At 45.9% G+C, this 17,621-nt stretch overlaps 1 protein-coding gene across 1 annotated transcript; it reads right to left on the reverse strand.

Annotated features, from left to right (window-relative positions):
• Window positions 1–6,107: 6,107 nt before the first annotated feature.
• Window positions 6,108–15,392, reverse strand: LOC114451609 (poly [ADP-ribose] polymerase tankyrase-2-like). The gene is made up of 29 exons (XM_028430368.1): window positions 15,038–15,392; window positions 14,650–14,765; window positions 14,462–14,570; window positions 14,279–14,374; window positions 14,004–14,040; window positions 13,831–13,906; window positions 13,602–13,696; window positions 12,856–12,922; window positions 12,706–12,783; window positions 12,024–12,132; window positions 11,826–11,947; window positions 11,649–11,740; window positions 11,490–11,568; window positions 11,242–11,413; window positions 11,082–11,164; window positions 10,708–10,853; window positions 10,382–10,547; window positions 10,069–10,288; window positions 9,872–9,981; window positions 9,237–9,425; window positions 8,743–9,130; window positions 8,555–8,631; window positions 7,876–7,996; window positions 7,603–7,700; window positions 7,442–7,516; window positions 7,256–7,361; window positions 6,993–7,179; window positions 6,761–6,917; window positions 6,108–6,177 (listed from the first exon to the last, which is right to left on the reverse strand). The coding sequence occupies exons 1-29, from the start codon at window positions 15,390–15,392 to the stop codon at window positions 6,115–6,117; spliced, it is 3,789 nt and encodes a 1,262-aa protein (XP_028286169.1). The 3' UTR covers window positions 6,108–6,114.
• Between the last annotated feature and the right edge of the window lie 2,229 nt (window positions 15,393–17,621).

The raw sequence follows: 17,621 nt of genomic DNA on the forward strand, positions 1-17,621 counted from the left end.
GCAGGCTCGTCCTTCTCCTGCAGAGTTTGTGGAGCCAAATTCAACATTAGGCAAAACAACAGATCAGAAGAGCACCCGGCTGTGTGTTCTAAATGTTTCAGTCAGGTTCCAATCAACAAAAATAGACGCTAGTTGTGGCTCAAGCTGTTGCTAAGAAATCAGGCAGGACAGGCTGCCATAGTGGAGGTCAAAAACTCTATGTACAAACATTACATGGAAGTGGCACTGTGCAAACGATGATAATCAATTACCTATTTATTATTGCTACACTAATCATTTTCTGTGAAGTTGTGACAGATTGTTTGGCAGTTAAGAGGTTTAAATCAAAAGGAGGTCAATGCAGAAGCACCCAAAATTGTTGTTCCTTGAGGCTTAAGCGAGTCAATCCAAATAAACCTCTATTAAATTAATGTAAATAAAAACATGTTTTCTTTGTGACTTATAGGACAACAGCGACACCAGTTTCCATGGGGAAGAATCAAAGTGAGTGAAGCTCAAGGTGAAAACTTGTTTCAGTGTCACTTTTGTGACACTTATGAGGACAAACAGGTGGAGCTCAGTGACTGGATCCAGATGGAGAGGTCAGAGCTGATTAGCTTCCAGCAGGACACGTAGAGACAGGAAGAGAGGAAGAGGGAAATAAGAAAAATTTTCATAGGGCAATATTTCTTTTTTTTTAAGGAGACCCATCCAACTCTCTGCATGACAGTCTCCCAAAAACGTTCTGCATTTCATCTAGAAGGCGCTCTATGAGTAGGAGTAAACTGTAGGTTTTGGTGATTTCGACCATAACATAGCATTCTACCAGAATGTTAGGATGTAAATCCACAAATATTACATATTATATTATGGACAGAGTAGCAAAAAAACCCTACATTTAAACACTTATGCTAGAGTCCTCAGGATCTCTACCCATAATGCTTTCTGTTTTTAAATAACCTGATTGACTTGCAGCACAAACAATGACAGCTTTATCTTCCCCAGTCATAAAAAAAATATATCATATGCTATTATGCATCAAACCCTGACACCCAGGTGCTGCATGCTCTCATGTCATGCTGCATGCTGTGTAACTCCTTACTAGAATTAACTTGTTTGAGCTAAAATAAAACTGCAGGTTCATCTTCACCTGAAGAGCATGTATGATTGTATGCTTATTAGAGTTTGGGTTTACATCAAAATCACTGTTTGGGCATCAGCCCGGCCATCACACTGCTGCCTCTCACTGTTTGAAGCCTTTGTTCCACTCATGAAATGTAGCTGCAGCATCAAGGCCAAAAAGGTCAGGCAGAGAAACAAGACACAGCCAGCTTTATGGGCTGTCTGTGTGCACTTTCATCTCTGGGAGTAGAAGGCTGAGATTGTTCTTAAACCTCTTCACTGCTACTGCCTTCTTTCACAGCCAGTCAATAGGCACACAGGAACATTATTTATCCTCAGAGTTGTTCAAGATGCTAGGTTGGCATTATTCTGGTGTGTGCTTTTAAAGTGCTTTCATTTCATGGCATTTTCTGATACCTCAGATGTTACAAGTACACATGAACACAACTTCCATTGTGAGATTTTATTAGGTTAATTTCATGCACATGTTAGACTTGAAGGCTGAATCTCTGCTGATGAGGTCCACCTGCAGGTAAAACAAAGACATCAGTAAAAAGGTTTGTCCATAGTTTAAACATCAGGGTTGGAAGTAGAGTTACCTTATTAGTTTGTCCCTTGTACCCAGTCACAGGACTTCTCTTGCATGCTGGTATCCATTGCTGGACTGGATGATGTACGATGAAGGCATCTCAAGGGATGTGCCTTGTGGCTCCTCCTCAGACTCTGACATGCTCAAGGCTGGGAAAGAACCTGACAGCCTCTAGTTGTACAGGGAAAAACCAGTCAGGATTTCCACCTGCAGGACGCTCATCCTGAGGAGTGCTGCACAGACAGACCTACCACTGTAGCTTGTAGCCATGTTTCCAGCAGATCCAGCATCAAAGCCTCCAGTGGAGCTTCCATCAGAGCCTGTTTAACCTGAAACCAGAGTTCACATTTTCATAAAAAAGTCAAGCTTTAGCAAAGCAAACTAGGCCAAAGTGTTAATCAGTTTGTAATTTAGCATCCATAACAAACTGTAGCTGTAAGGGAAACAAACTCCAGCGCTAACAAGCAGGAACCAAATCCAGGAAATCCTGTTGAGAAAGACAAATGTTTCCTGTAAAAGAACCTAGCACAAACAAACACAATAACATCAAACAACTCACCTCAAAACAAGCATCATGGTTGATTCTGACAAGAGCATGGTTGAAGACAAGCTGGTACATGCACTGATTGGGCTCCAGGTGTCTTTGATGAGTGGAATTAGAGCACAGATAGTATAAAGAGCAGCTTCTCTGCAGTTTGCCAGTGACAGACAACCTTTATCAGGCTGTTGGTATTGAATTGCCATGCTGGATTGAATATGGAGCTGGCAGTCATTTTGAGGTGACTTGGTTTTTATGTTTTGGGGCTCTTAAACAGATTGTTAAAGTTTTATTTATCTGTATTCCTGTTTTGCAGGGTATTTGGTTCTGTCTGCTGTTCCGTTTTGGTGCTAGCCTTTATTTAACAAAAGCTGGTAAGATTGCTAACATGTCAACTGTTAAATGCAGGTGCTTTTTCTCTCATTGACTCCAACATGTCTTTGTCTAGACTACAAGTATCCCTACAACTTAAAGGTAGTTGATGGACCAGATGCTGAGTCAGATTCCTCTACCACTGGAACCAAAGCAGGTGCGAGTTCTGTACCAAACTATAAGCCAGACAGGTTTGTTGTGACTCAAGGCTCCCCCAGTGCACCTGAAGCTCATCCTTACAACCCCTTATTTGTTAACCCTCCTGCAGGTACAGAGAAGAGACCTAGTAAGCCCATCTATGAGGCGCCTGAAATTTCAGCCCCTGCCAATACCGAGAATGGGTCTGCCCCCTACAGCGCTGCAGCTGACGCTGGAGCAGGGGGGCAGGCTGGCGCTGCAGCTGGAGCTGGGCCTGCTCCCTGGTCTGACCCCTACGGCGCTGGAGCTGGGTCTGCCCCCTACGGCGCTGCCCCCTACGGCGCCGCCCCTACAGCGCTGGAGCTGGGTCTGCCCCTACGCGCTGCCCCCTACGGCGCTGGAGCTGGGTCTGCCCCTACGGCGCTGCCCCTACGGCGCTGCCCCCTACGGCGCTGCCCCCTACGGCGCTGGAGCTGGGTCTGCCCCCTACGGCGCTGCCCCCTACGGCGCTGGAGCTGGGTCTGCCCCCTACGGCGCTGCCCCCTACGGCGCTGGAGCTGGGTCTGCCCCTACGCGCTGCCCCTACGCGCTGAGCTGGGTCTGCCCCCTACGGCGCTGGAGCTGGTCTGCCCCCTACGGCGCTGGAGCTGGGTCTGCCCCCTACGGCGCTGGAGCTGGGTCTGCCCCCTACGGCGCTGGAGCTGGGTCTGCCCCCTACGGGTCTGGACTGGGTCTGCCCCCTACGGCGCTGCCCCATACGGCGCTGGAGCTGGGTCTGCCCCCTACGGCGCTGCCCCATACGGCGCTGGAGCTGGGACTGTCCCCTACGGCACCGGCCCCTACGGCGCTGGAGCTGGGTCTGCCCCCTACGGCGCTGCCCCCTACGGCGCTGGAGCTGGGTCTGTCCCCTACGGCGCTGGCCCATACGGCGCTGGAGCTGGGTCTGTCCCCTACGGCGCTGCCCCATACGGCGCTGGAGCTGGGTCTGTCCCCTACGGCGTTGCCCCATACGGCGCTGGAGCTGGGTCTGCCCCCTACGGCGCTGCCCCATACGGCGCTGGAGCTGGGTCTGCCCCCTACGCCGCTGCCCCCTACGGCGCTGCCCCCTACGGCGCTGGAGCTGGGACTGCCCCCTACGGCGCTGCCCCCTACGGCGCTGCCCCCTACGGCGCCGCCCCCCTACGGCGCTGGAGCTGGATCTGCCCCCTACGGCGCTGCCCCCTACGGCGCTGGAGCTGGATCTGCCCCCTACGGCGCTGCCCCCTACGGCGCTGGAGCTGGGTCTGCCCCCTACGGCGCTGGAGCTTGGTCTGCTCCCAACGGTGCTGCCCTCTACGGTGCTGGAGCTTGGTCTGCCCCCCAGGATGAGCATGCTGCAGTTGGAGCTCCTGACAGGTTCTTCCTATACAACAGGAGGCCAGTAGAATCTTTTCCAGAACCCATCATGTTGGACGAACCACAGGGCACTCTCCCAAAGGCACCAACCCACATTATCCAGTCCAGAAATGGCTACCAGCGAGCAAGACAATTCTTGTCCCACACTAAATATTCCCCAGATGTATACATCCCTGTGGCCTCTCCCTTCACTGCTGCCAATGCTCCAAGACCGTCCCAACCAGTGGCTGGGTCTGAAAGGAAATCCTACTGAGGTAAGACTTTCTTAATTATACAATGTTTATAAAAAAATTGCTAATGTATTGTTTTGCAGGATTAACTCGGCAATTGAACTTCAGCCTGCCAGAAGCCTTCCCCCACCGCTTTTTTTTTTTTTTTTTTTTTTTCCTCTGAAGGATTAAAATAAATTTGCTGATTTGAGCACTTTGTGTGTACATCATCTGGATCCCTTATCTGACTTAAGATGGTGTTTTTAAATAGAATTAGGCTGCATATAGCATATTTTAGCATGCCTTTTTCTTGGTCTGAGCTAATATTAAACACAATTGCGGCTACATCCTTTATGACAGGAACACATATTAGACCTTGACAAAACAAGTAACGCAAATGATGCAGGTCAGACGCTTTGACCTGAACGGTGATGCTGACTAAAGCTGGCATGTGTTCAATCTGTGTTGCTGTCATCCTGACTGACAGAGCTCCTGGAACCCATGAGACTCAGGCTGACGTGTCATTAAAGCCCAGGACGAAGTGTCACCGCTCAAGATGTTTCCATTACTGTGTGATATTGCAATGCATAGCCTTAACAGCTGAGGTGTACAGTCGATGACAATCCATGAAAACGGTTTGATCTCAAATTTTCAAAATAAAAATTTCTCAGTTTCTCAAAATCTTTTTTTTTTCGAACCATCATTTATTAAATGAAACGTTGTTGACAAGCATTTATAGAAATCAAGTGCAACAAACACATCTAACAACTAACACCAATACCAGTTTTGCACTTCATGGTATGGGGAGTGGTGAAAGAAGCTTTAAAAATAGCACCATTTTGTTACATCAGTCACAATACCTTCAGCTGCTGCTTCCCTGTACATCAGCGTGCCAGAGCATCGCCATTAGCGCCCATTAACTTCACATATCAGGCGACAGTCAGTGTTTCCTCTGCAGGTTTTTAGTCTGATTTTAGGAGTTTGATTACTTGCTTCTAACACTGCAGCCTCACTGTATTTTTAATACAGCAATGAGATTGGGGCAGCAAATATAAGTTTAGTCATGAGGCTAAAATAACCACATTTAAAACATGAACATAAGTTAGCGCTAAGCTAACATTGATGAAAGCTACAATAAAGTCAGAAAACGGTCAAATTTGGAGGCTTAAATCTGGGTCTGGGTGCAGCAAGGATGCTGTGGAGGATGACATGCTCAGACTGACTCATATGTATGTAATTGGCTGCTAAGCAATCAGAAGCTGCACTTCATTGAGGCACAGCTTCTCAGAGTTAAATCAGTGCCTCAGACTGCTTCAAAATCCAACAAAAGTTTTTTTTTTTCCCATTGTAGAAATGTTCAGGACATGCTTGTACCAAAAAATAAATGTACACATAACATCTTTGTCAAATGATATTAACACTTCACCTCGTTAGGATGTTGCCGAGCAACATGTAAAGATTTTTTTTTGGAAGAAAGGGATTTTTAAAGATCCCATATTAGTGTTGAGAATTTCGATGCCAAACTTTATTCGGCACTGATGTTTGACACAACCTTTATAAAAAAAAAGCTTGGTACCCTGAAATCACTGGACGACAAACAAAATCATCACATCACATGACACAAACCATTGTTAATATAAAGTGCATAAAACAAACCATAAAAAACAGGCATCTGATAAAAACCTACGTTTATACATTGTATAAATAATAATTTGTATTTTTTCTTTGTGCATGCAGTTCAAGAAACGAAGGCTCAGCTGATTCCCTCGGCTTCATCCGTCAGCAGGCGCTTCGGGCTTCATGATCTGGTAGGTGATCAGGTACTCTGGATAGGCCTGTGGAGCAGCAGAGAGGCGTTCGCTGACATTCAGTAACGAGAGAAATGTTTTCACAAATGTATCCCATATATTTAAAGTTATTGTTATATGTCTGTATAAACACAGTTTGTCTCACAGGAAACAGACAGTGTGATATGACACAGTTCAGAGAAAAGTAGCTAGCAGCCTTGGCTCTAATGCCCCCTTAGCTCATCTTCATCTCTTCAGCCTCGCTGCTCTCCAGCTATCAGCTACAAAGCCGACCTCTGCATGTAATTTCACTTGCCCATCGCGCCGCTGATTGCTCGAGTGGACGTCTATTTATGCAGGATTGTGAAGAGCCACTTCTGGACAGCTATTGGTTTCGGCAGAAGACATTACATGTACAATTACAATTGTCTGAGCACAAGCTGCGCTCTCCACTTATATAATGATGTTCTGTCTTCCTGCAGTTTTATGTCGATGACTCTGCCCTTCAGAGAAAAATTGAAGCTGATACAACAACAAGATCCACACAGTGATGCTTCAATTCAGGCTTGTATGAATCTAACTAAATACAAGTAAATAAAATAAAGATACATAATAAAATGCTATTTCTGACCTGCTCTCCTCTGTAAATGACGTACTCGGCCAGAGCGAGGCCATTGACACTCGGCCTGCCCGTGACCGAGTGGTGACCCGGCGGTGAGTGAGCCATCTTCATGGCACTGAACTGCAGGAAGGATTTACCCAGAGTCACCCTGCAGAACAACAGGTGCCTGAGAAAGACACAAAAACTGTGAGTAGACATGTGCATTTAAAATTTGTTTGGAAGACTCTGAAATATGGTGCACCTGTGGCAGATGTAGCAGGAGCGGTCTTTGTGCAGCGGACACCCCGTCCCTCCTCCGATACCGTAGACGTACTGGTTACTCTTCGACGAGTTCTCTGCAAAGTAAATCCCAGCGCCGAACATCCCCCCAATGTAGGCATGGCGCTCGTCAAAACCTTTGTGAATGATGGCGTTGACGAACGGAGAACCTGAATGGAAGCATTTGTATTTTAGCTGCTTTATTGCCACGGTTGAACTTCTACTTTTTCCTGTTCGTATTCTTACCGTGAAACAACATGCGCTCGTTGGAGTGGTTGTGGTTTTCCTCTGACACCTCCTTCCTGCGGTGGCTGTACCTTTCCCACAGTTTCTTGTTGCACACTTTCTGGATCTGAAACAGAGGTCAAAGGTCAGTTCAATTTCCTATCTGCCTTACTCTAGGCTGTGAAAACACAGATGGCGGTATGTTACCTTGACCAGGTTGTATCTGTTAAAGACTCCTCCAGCATGGCCGCCGTCTCGGTGCTCTCTAATCGTGCTCTGCATCTAATCAACACAAACTCATCGTTAACACCAGCTGTCATTAACGTGCTGTTAAAAGCGTTCATCTGAGCCGCAGGAACAGTGTGTACCTCCTCCTCCACTGACTGGAACTCCTTGTCGTCGGATGCAAGGTCAATCAAAATTGTCCCACTGTTAGCCGTGTTAAGCGTTAGATAGGGGTTCAGACCTGACGCATACACACGCACACACATTACAAATGATGCTACAGCTCTTCTTACATTTCTTATACTTAAAAAAAGCACATAAAATTTAGCTCTGATAGTGGAATTGCTGCTAGTAGATAAGAGAACGTGTGTGTGGGTTGCTGAACTCTGCGTTGAAGTGCGCATGTGTGTCCTCACTCTGCGGCCCGCTGATGAGCCTCTCCACTCCTTTGATGATCTTGTGTCTGTGTCCGTAGGCGTTTATGCCGATCTCCTTCAGCTCACGGTGACCCATCTCCACCAGCACATCCAGAGTAATCTGCACACACACAGGGATACATGTTTTTTTTTTATCTTTGTATGGACATTTATTGGCATGTGGCATTTCTAGGCCCTCTGCATAAAATGAATATTACAACTAAATACATAACAATTTCAACCTGTAAATAGAACTGGAAAAAGTAAAATGTTTGCAGTCATCTGTGACACCACACCCATTTATGTGTGCTCTATCCACCATGTCCTTGTACTTTCAAAATAAATCCCTGTTTTGTTTTAAATTAGTGTGAAAATAAATGGAAAATCTGAAGGAAACTAATCTGATTAATGAAAGGCCTGGATTTGTTCACATTTAATCAAATTAGTGGTATTAATTAATTCACTGCATGTGTTGCATTGTGTTATGAATGTACAAACTGGATGACTGTGATGCTAAAAGAAACATAATATCATGAAGATTCTCTGGCAGGTTCTGAAGTGTAGTTCAGATTTAGTCTCCTTGCTTTCTGTTTTTTTGTGTTTTTCAAAGAAAGCAGCATTTTTTTAACACAAAACGTTTAAATGTTGAATGATCCTTTCTTCTTGTTGCTAAACTCACCTGTTCCCTGAGAAAGATTTCCAGAAGATGCTCCAGTCCCAGATTCTTTAAGAACTGACAGATACTGAGCTCAGGTCCTGCAAGTACACACACACACACAACTCAACTTTGTGTTCCTGCTTTGTTAGCAGAGTGAAGCTACTGTAGCTAACTTTAACCCATGTGAGGAGATGTCCATGTACACTTACCTTCCTCTTTCTTCTCGGCACATAGTGATCCCTCAGCGACCGACAGCAAAGCTGACATCTCAGTGAATGCAGATGATGATGATGATGACGGCTGTGGTGAAGATGTGGAGTTTGAGGCAGTGGTGGAATTACTGTTGTTTGTAAGCGCAGCTGTGGCATCAAGACCAGAAGATGAGGTGGAGGAAGAAGATGTGTGAAGGAGGAGAGGAGAAGGAGTAGGGGAAGAAGATGAGAAAGAGGGGGAAGAAGAGGAGAGTAGTGGCGGGACGACAGCGACTGGTGGACCACCAGCAACCGATGCTGCTACCCTTATAACCTGAGGTTTATAACAGCCAGGAAGAACAGAGGGAGGCATCGCTGCCGTTAGCAAAGCCCGAACATCGTCAGCCTGCCAGAAGGGATGTAGAGAATGAAAGGAAGAAGGTTTACAAAAATTGAACTATAAGTACATTATACTTTAGTTTACTGTCCCTTTAAGTCAGATGGACACAAACCCCGACCAGGTTCAGTGATGACTGCCCTTCCTGGTTCTGCAAGGTGGGGTCAGCACCATGAGCCAAAAGGAGCGCACAGAGCTGCGTACGACCCTTCTGAGCCGCCTCGTGCAGAGGAGTGAATGCCCACTTGTCTGTGGCGTTGACACAGGCGTTGTACTTGATGAGGAGAGCAGCCACATCCACGTGCTGCAGGTCAGGAAACGAATCAGACTCATCAGTTTGTTCACACTGATAAGGCTTTTATTTTGAAAAGGGTGCTGTATTTTAGGAAGCAAACTTTAATCATTACCAGCATTTTCTACAGGTAGATTATGCAGATATTCTCTGTCCGCAAATAGCAAAACATTGCTCACATTGTGAGAGTGTGAACCTCAGTGTCTCCATAACAGCAGTAATAATAAGTACACTTACACACTAGTAATACAGTTCACCCCTCGTCAGCTGTGAGCCCTCTTTCTGTCTCTTCAATCAGCAGTTATCAATCTCATTGTGCATATGTGTGCGTGTAAGTGTCAGAGTAAAGCTCTCCTCAAATAAAAGCACTGAGGTCATTTTAACCACAGTTTAAACCAAAATGTGTACAGGCGATTGCACACTCCTCTAGTGGTAAGTGGATGTTATCCCCGACTCACCCCATAGGAGGCAGCATTGTGCAGAGGAATCAGTCCTCCTTTGTCCTGAGAGTTGACCTCTGCTCCGTGCTGTAACAGGTACTCTGCAACCTCCAGGTTATTATAACCCGCTATAACAAACACACAACAGTCTGGCATCATTACTTGTTCGTAGTGATTCAGTCCTTTGGGTCAGATGTGTGTGTGTGTCTTCTCACCTGCCAGGTGCAGCGGGGTGGAATGTCTCCCTTGTGTGTCTCTACAGTTGACATTGTCTCGCGTGCAGAGTTTCTTCACTCGTGCCAGACAGCCTTTCTTGGCGGCATCCAACAGGGCGGCGTCGCCTCGCAGCAGGTCCTGGATGTCAGTATCAGCGTCCTTAACCAGATCAAGAGGGGTGTTACCATCCCGGTTCTTCCTGGTCGGATCAGCGCCGTGCTGAAGGCAGGACATAATTTAAAACCTGATACTTTTTACACATTTGTGTCACATTTGACCAAATTTATGTATGTACTGTATGTATGTGCATACCTGCAGCAGGAGTTTGCAGATGCCATATTTGGCTTTGGCGGCAGCTTCGTGCAGCGGTGTAAACTTCCAGAGGTCGGCCACATTGACGACAGCGCCGCAAAGAACCAACAGTTCTGCAACCTCATAGTGACCATACGAACAGGCGTTATGGAGGGGAACCAGACCTCTGAGAGACACAGAGACCACTTAAAGGTAAAACTCATTTTGTGATGCTGCTAATTTTTAAAGGAAAGATACATTTAATTTGTCTGATTATGCACATGAGGAATATGAATGATAAATTCTTTTAGGACATTCAGCATAGGTTCACCACATTAGGACCTCACCCTTTATCCTTGGCATGTACGTCAGCTCCGTGCTGCAGCAGAAACTGAACAACAGCTAGGCGGTTATAACCGGCGGCGAAGTGCAGCGGCGTTGACTGTCGACCCTCCACGTCCCTGCAGTTCACATTTTGAGTCGTGCAGACCTTCTACAGAGAGATGAGAGACACTCTAATGTTCATGCAGGCTTCTCTCTGATCATAGAGATGAATGTCATTCACATATAGGCACGTTCAAACGTTTGTACGCCTTTTTACATTTAATCTTCTTTGTGATGTTGTTGTTCATCTGAGGTTGTATTTGCCTAATACTAAGATCTTCTACAGTTACAAAACAGAGAATTAAAAGAGGGGGTAGAAATTTGTTGTGAAATCCACCTTAACAGTGTCCAGGTCTCCTGATTTTGAGGCCTCCAGCAGCTGTCGGTTGACTTCAGAGTTGCCAATCAGTGCTCCTTCTGCTGAGGCACAAGCATGAAACAATGACTAATCAAATCAAAACCCATTCCTAATAATGCTTTGTGATGCTCAGAGCCACCTTGCAGTATCTCCTGGATGCTCTCATTGCCCAGCTGTGAGGGTAAGAACCCTTGCAGCGACGTGAGCAGGGGGTCACAGCCTGCCATCAGCAGCAGCCTGCAGGTCTGCAGATGTCCGCAGTGAGCGGCCCGATGCAGCGCTGTCTGGCCCAGATGATCCACCGCATTCACCTGTAGGTAAACAGCACATGAGAAGTTTGCTACTGCAATAGAAGGCCAACACCAACAACTGCTTCTGGCTACTAACCTTTGCTTCGTGCTTGACCAACACCTCAATGACGTCATTGTGGGCTTTCTCCGACGCCAGGTGGAGGGGCGTCAGCAGGCTGAGGGAAAGAGTGACATCACAGCAGACTCAGAAACACAGTGACATCACAAGTCAAATACAATCCGCCACAGGACTTACTCTTTAGTCCTCTCGTTGACGTTGGCTCCCTTCCTCAGGAGGAGTTCACATACCTGCTTCCTCCTTGGATATGGAGAGGCGGACGCACAATGCTGAAAACCCACAATTAATTATCAGACATTTACACAAAATTGCCGTTTCGCTGCCACAAAGGAAACAAAAGGAAAGGTATATTACCAGTGCCGTCTCCTGAACGTGTGGATGTTTGAAGTTGATGGTCTCCAGGGTCAGATGCTTCTTGACTCGAAACATATCGGCATCCCGGGCCGCCTGGAGCAGGCTGTGACCTCTGAACTCATCTGCCAAAGAAAACACTCCTAATTAAATATTTTCATATTTTCTACCTCTTCACGTACAGAGGTTAATAGGACATACAGGCGAGTCGTTCCTTCAGCTGCGTGGTTGGAGCGAGGTCGATGGAGCTTTTATTGTGGCAGTTCAAAGAGGTGGGGTCAGCGCCGTAGGTCAGCAGCAGTGAACACACCTGTACAAGCAACCAGTGATGTGAACCACTGCCATCTTGTGGCTAAATCAAAACAAATCGTCCCAAAAATATTTCGCTTTAAAGGTAGGGTAGGAGATTTTGAAAACTCAGTGAGAGTCAGCCAGATTTTAAAAGTAAACACACGCCCCTTTCTGTCCGAGCTCACCCCGAAGCCACGCCTCCCAACCAGTCTGTGACTTCGGCCATCATGCACGTACCTCTCTGGTGTGCGCAGAGCAGGAAGAGTGTGACAACCAGCCAATACTCCGCGCAGGGGCGCCTCGTAGGATTGGCTGATGTTTTTAGCGTTTTATAGCTTCCACAGATGACCCGTAACCGGAAGGTTGGTGGTTCAATCCCAACTCCTCCCTAGTCACTGTTGTGTGTCCTTGGGCAAGACACTTTACCTGCATAGCCTCCAGTGTACTCACTGGTGTATGGCACTCTTTGCTGGGCTGCCTTAAGCAATTTCCCCATTGTGGGACTAATAAAGATTTCAATTATTATTATTATTAATTTAACAATGCATCAGAATGAAATCTCCTACCCTACCTTTAACTCTCCGTTCTTTACCTCCATGCGGTTCTTGGAAGCAGCTTCGTGCAGAGGGGTGAACTGCCACAGGTCCATGGCGTTAACACAGGCCCCATGCTGAACGCACAGACACATGATCAGACAGGAAGCAGTGAACATTTCTGACAAGAAAAACCTCTAAACTCATACCTTCACCAACAGCTCAGTCACTTCATAGTGGCCATATGAACAGGCGTTGTGAAGAGGAACCAGGTCCCTGAAAGACACAGAACACAGCAGTACTGTTACTCATACTGGTGTCCCTGCTAGCTAACCTTATATAAAGAGGAAATATCAGGTCCTATTTATTTTGATCTTTTTTAAACCTGAAGCTGCAAGTATATTCCCACTATGCAGCAAGAGGAAAAACTCAGGGCACAGAATTCCCTCTAAGCCCTCACGCTGGTCTCCTGGCATGGACCCTGGTCTTTAGTGCACTCAGTACTTTGTGCAGGCCAGTCAGTAGTGTTCACTTTGCTCTACTGAAGGGAATTCTTCACTAGAAAACACATATGCTTCAGATTCTTGCAATGTTGGATGAGAAAACGACTAAGACACACTAATAGTCTTTTTTTGTGAGTTCTTGGACTCTTACAAGATTCCCAGATGCACTAGACTCTAGTGCTCTAGTGACTAGAGCATCCTCATACTTCAGTCTGGCTTGGAGGTGTCTTTTCTAGAGAGGTGGAGATATTTTTGCTGGTCTTCAGCCCAGCAGTCCATTCCTGTGCAAGACTCAAGTGAATGTCTACTCTGATGCTTCAGTTCCAGACTTGGCTAAGGTATGGAGGTTACTTCAACAAGTATAATGGTTACTTGTAATATCTGCAAAGGAAATTGTATTGGATATGCATAGCCAATCTAATGTTATGAGGACTCAGAAAAAGTCCTCTTACCCCTTGTCCTTGGCGTGCACATCAGCACCATGCTGCAGTAACAGCTGCACCGTCTTGACACGGTTGTACCCTGCTGCCAGGTGTAACGGTGTCGACTAAAAAAAACAACACAACCAGCTGATGCTTACACTGCAGCAACAACATTCAGTCAGAATTTAAATCTCAGCATAAAAGCCAAACAAAAAAGATGGCAGCCAACACTTGCCAACACTGTTGGCATCATATTCACCTTTCGTCCATCGCTGGCGTGACAGTTGACATTTAGTCGCGTCAGCAAAGCCATGAGCTTCTCCTCGTTCCCACTCCTGTTGGGATATCAGCATGACCAAACAGTGTAATAAGGTCATTTCAGGAATAATAAGGTTATTTCAGTCATTTAGGGAGTGAGGCAGAGACCAGCACCTTGCACTTTCCAGAAGTTCGTCTTTTCTGTATTCTCCTAAAAAACAAGAAACACTATGGATAAAACTCCTTTCTTTGTCATGTTCCAGAGCAACATTAGCACAGTGTTGTTTACTTTTGTTCATATTTTTCACATTAGTAAGGAAAATCGCGGAAAAATCCAGGGACAAGGACATGGTTGACTTTAATAGTAATTCCATGGCTGCACTTTAAGCTTAACATGTTAGCCCACTGTAAAAAATAAACCCCAGTGTCTGTTTATCTGATCTCCTCACCTGTCAGAACTGCTTTAGTGGATGGTTCCGCCAAATCCAGAGCAGTTCGACCATCTGTGTTCCTGATGGTTGGCTCGGCACCATGCTGCAAGAGCACTACGTACACAAAAAACATTGCAATAACTACGTGTCACTTTGACACACACAGTGACTGATCTGGTAAAACACGGACCGATGTCCTACCTATGCACACGTCAATCTTCCCTTTGATGGCCGCCTCATGGAGCGGAGTGTAGTTCCAGTTGTCTCTGGCATTTGCATCCGCCCCATGGTAAAGCAACAATCTCACCACCTACACGGGAAACCACACAATGGTGCAAAGCTCCCAGAAGTTTAAAAGACAAAATCAGATATGTCACAGCTGCAGGTACCTCAGCATGGCCGAAGGAGCAGGCGTTATGGAGGGATATCAGCCCTCCATCATCTCTGGCGTGGACGTCAGATCCATTCTGGAGGAGGAAGTCCACCACATCTTTACGGCCAAAACCTAGAGACATACAAGAGAGTTTTAAGTTAAAAATCACAAGTCATTCATCAGCCCTGTAATTTATTATTCATTCACTGTCTGAGCTCTCAGACGTCTTTGTGTCTCATTTCAAATCTATCCTGATAAATTATTCAAAGAATATACAGTGAAGCAGAGGCATGCTGCAACAGTCTAACAAGGCTTTACAAAGAGGAAGCAGTTTCAGTGACTGTCATCATCAAGGTGGAGAACGTAAACTCCAGAATGAAAGTGTACTGTATCTACCCTCTCACCTGCAGCAAAGTGGAGTGGTGTTGATTTCCTCCCTGCCGTGTCCCGGCTGTTCACATTTTCAGGCATCACCAGTTTACGAACTCGATCCAGGTCTCCGCACCGACATGCCTCAAACAGCTTTCTGTTGCCCTCACCAGGCCCTGACCCTCCACCTCCAGGCTCCCCCACCTCCACCACCATGGGCCCTGGAGACACAGCTCCACCCCCGAGACTGGGCACTCCGGAACATCTCCGGGTGGATGACATAAACGGAGGTGAGCATCCTCTTCCTACTTTTTGACCTCCAGATCTCGGCAGTTTGGAGTGTGAGCAGCAAGCAGCTGTGCCCCAGAACCCTGAAGCCACTGAGGCCATGCAGGATGACGGGTCTCAGAACCTAGAGGGGGGGGGGGGGGGGGGGGGGGGGGTACCAAGATGTGATTAATGCATATGGATTTTCTCCTGATTTATCTGTTATATGCTTATTTAGAGTCAGACATTTTGGCTTGGAGGTGCTTGTCTCACTTTTTCCAGCCTCAAGTGGCCATTTAAGGAATTGCAGTTTTTAGCACTTGATAAGAAAAAAACTCCCAGCAGCCCTACAGAACTATTGACAAAACTTGAACGTGAAATAAACCTATGTTACCATTAGGAGTGTGGGACGGTTCAGGAAGGTGAGTGTTCTGTTCGGTTCTGGACATGCGCATCAAGTAATACAGAGAGGCATTTTTACCACAGCATGGAGACGAGTGTTGGCAACTTGGCGTCTCTCTCACTAAATTTGGCGGCTTTCCAAACTTTTTTTTTTTTTTAATCTAAAGCAACTAGTGACTCTCTCTGGTGACGTTTGGAGACTGACGTGAAATCATTCTGCAGTCAGGCTACTGTCTTTGACAAGCAGCGGCCGTGAGCTCCTCCCCCGCCTCAGCGCATGTACAAGCGGTCAGTCACTGTAGCTTCACGCAGCAGGTTCAGCTGCAGGCAGAGCAGAGAGACCCACACCACTCTGTGTCCAATCGTGCGCAAAGCTGCCGCAGGTGTCCCATCAATGCTTACAGAGCGGGATGTAAATAGCATGTTTCAATGGCAAAAAGAAAAAGAAAACCACGGGAATCAGCACCGTTAGCTTAGCCTAGTGTAGTCATAGAGTTCAGGCTATCCAAGTAGCATGTCGTTCTCTGTCCGACGGTGGGAGTATGTGCGCACATGTGTCTCTGTGTGTGTGTTTGTCTGCGCTTGTGTCTGTGTTGTACACGCATCGTGCCTCTGTGCACAGAGAGCAGCGGTGAATTGTAATCGCACAACCATGCAGACAGAAATGACATGCTGCCGTGCAAATAAGATAAATAACATGAGCTGTTTAGTTTGTTTAATCAAAGAACAAGGTGTACACCTGTTCTATAGGAAAGGTTTTCTTAAATGGCTTCTGTTATGATCTGGTGCTATATAGAAATTTAAAAGAAATGAAATTGAGTTCACCTGATATAATGATAGGGGAAACACTGAACTGATTCTTAAATATGGTAAATGTTGGATAATTAGGATCTATATTTTGTGCTCAGCTATGGTATTTCCAAAGTAGAAAAATCATCAACAATGAGAACCGAACCGAACCGAAAACCGTGACCTCAGAACTGTGATACAAACCGAACTGTGGATTTAGTGAACCGTTCCACCCCTAGTAGAGAGCATGTTTCTGCTTTAAAAATAAACATGAAAATATGTCCATGTTTTCAATTTAAAAATCAAATACAGCCTCAAACAGCGGTGCAGATAATAAATATTTTTTTTTTATTTTTTACTAAATAATATGTTTTTCTATTGTAAAAAAGAAAAATGCTTAAAACAGGAGTGTCTTAAATATATTACCTATATTAATAAAGTATAAAAATGTTAATAAATAAAATACATTCATTCATGCAGGCCCACTATTTCACATAAATTTCACAAATTTTGGTGAAAAACACGAAAGAAAAAAATAATAAAATACAGTAGGATGGTGGACTGCATGATATTGTAGATGTATTAGATATGGTAAGATTTAAAAGGCTGCGTAAAAACAGAAATCCTAGCATCACATACTGGCTGACAGTAATATTGGCATGCTGCGAAAAGGTGGAACACACTGGAATCATCGTGAAGATAAGTGAACATCATCACAAAAATCATTTGAACAGGATAAATCGGGGGTTTTAAAGAGAATGTGTTCGTCCAGCATGAAAAGAAATCGGGGGTAGCGATAATAAAAGGTGTCAGTGAACTCACCGTGGAGCACTGATAACACCCTGCGGCGCTGTTACCGGAGGATTACAGCTGCTTGTCGGATAAATGAAAGCAAGAAGGTAGGATCCGCTCCTCCATCCCTCTCCACCTGCTCCTCCGGCAGCGCGTTAGTCCACCGCGATATGGATGAAATAAAAAAAACGCTAATAGACGGATAGAATAACGCGCATCCAATACGCAGAGACGATCCAGCCACCCCACCAAAACACACTCAAGGGACAGTTACTTTTGTTACCCGGGTTCCGCTCAAGCTGGTGGAGCTACTGTTCATCTCCTGCATATGTCAACAAAGGCTTCGTTCAGTCGTGCGTATTGGAGACA

Source organism: Parambassis ranga, chromosome 19 (assembly GCF_900634625.1).
Source record: "Parambassis ranga chromosome 19, fParRan2.1, whole genome shotgun sequence".
NCBI lineage: Eukaryota > Metazoa > Chordata > Actinopteri > Ambassidae > Parambassis > Parambassis ranga.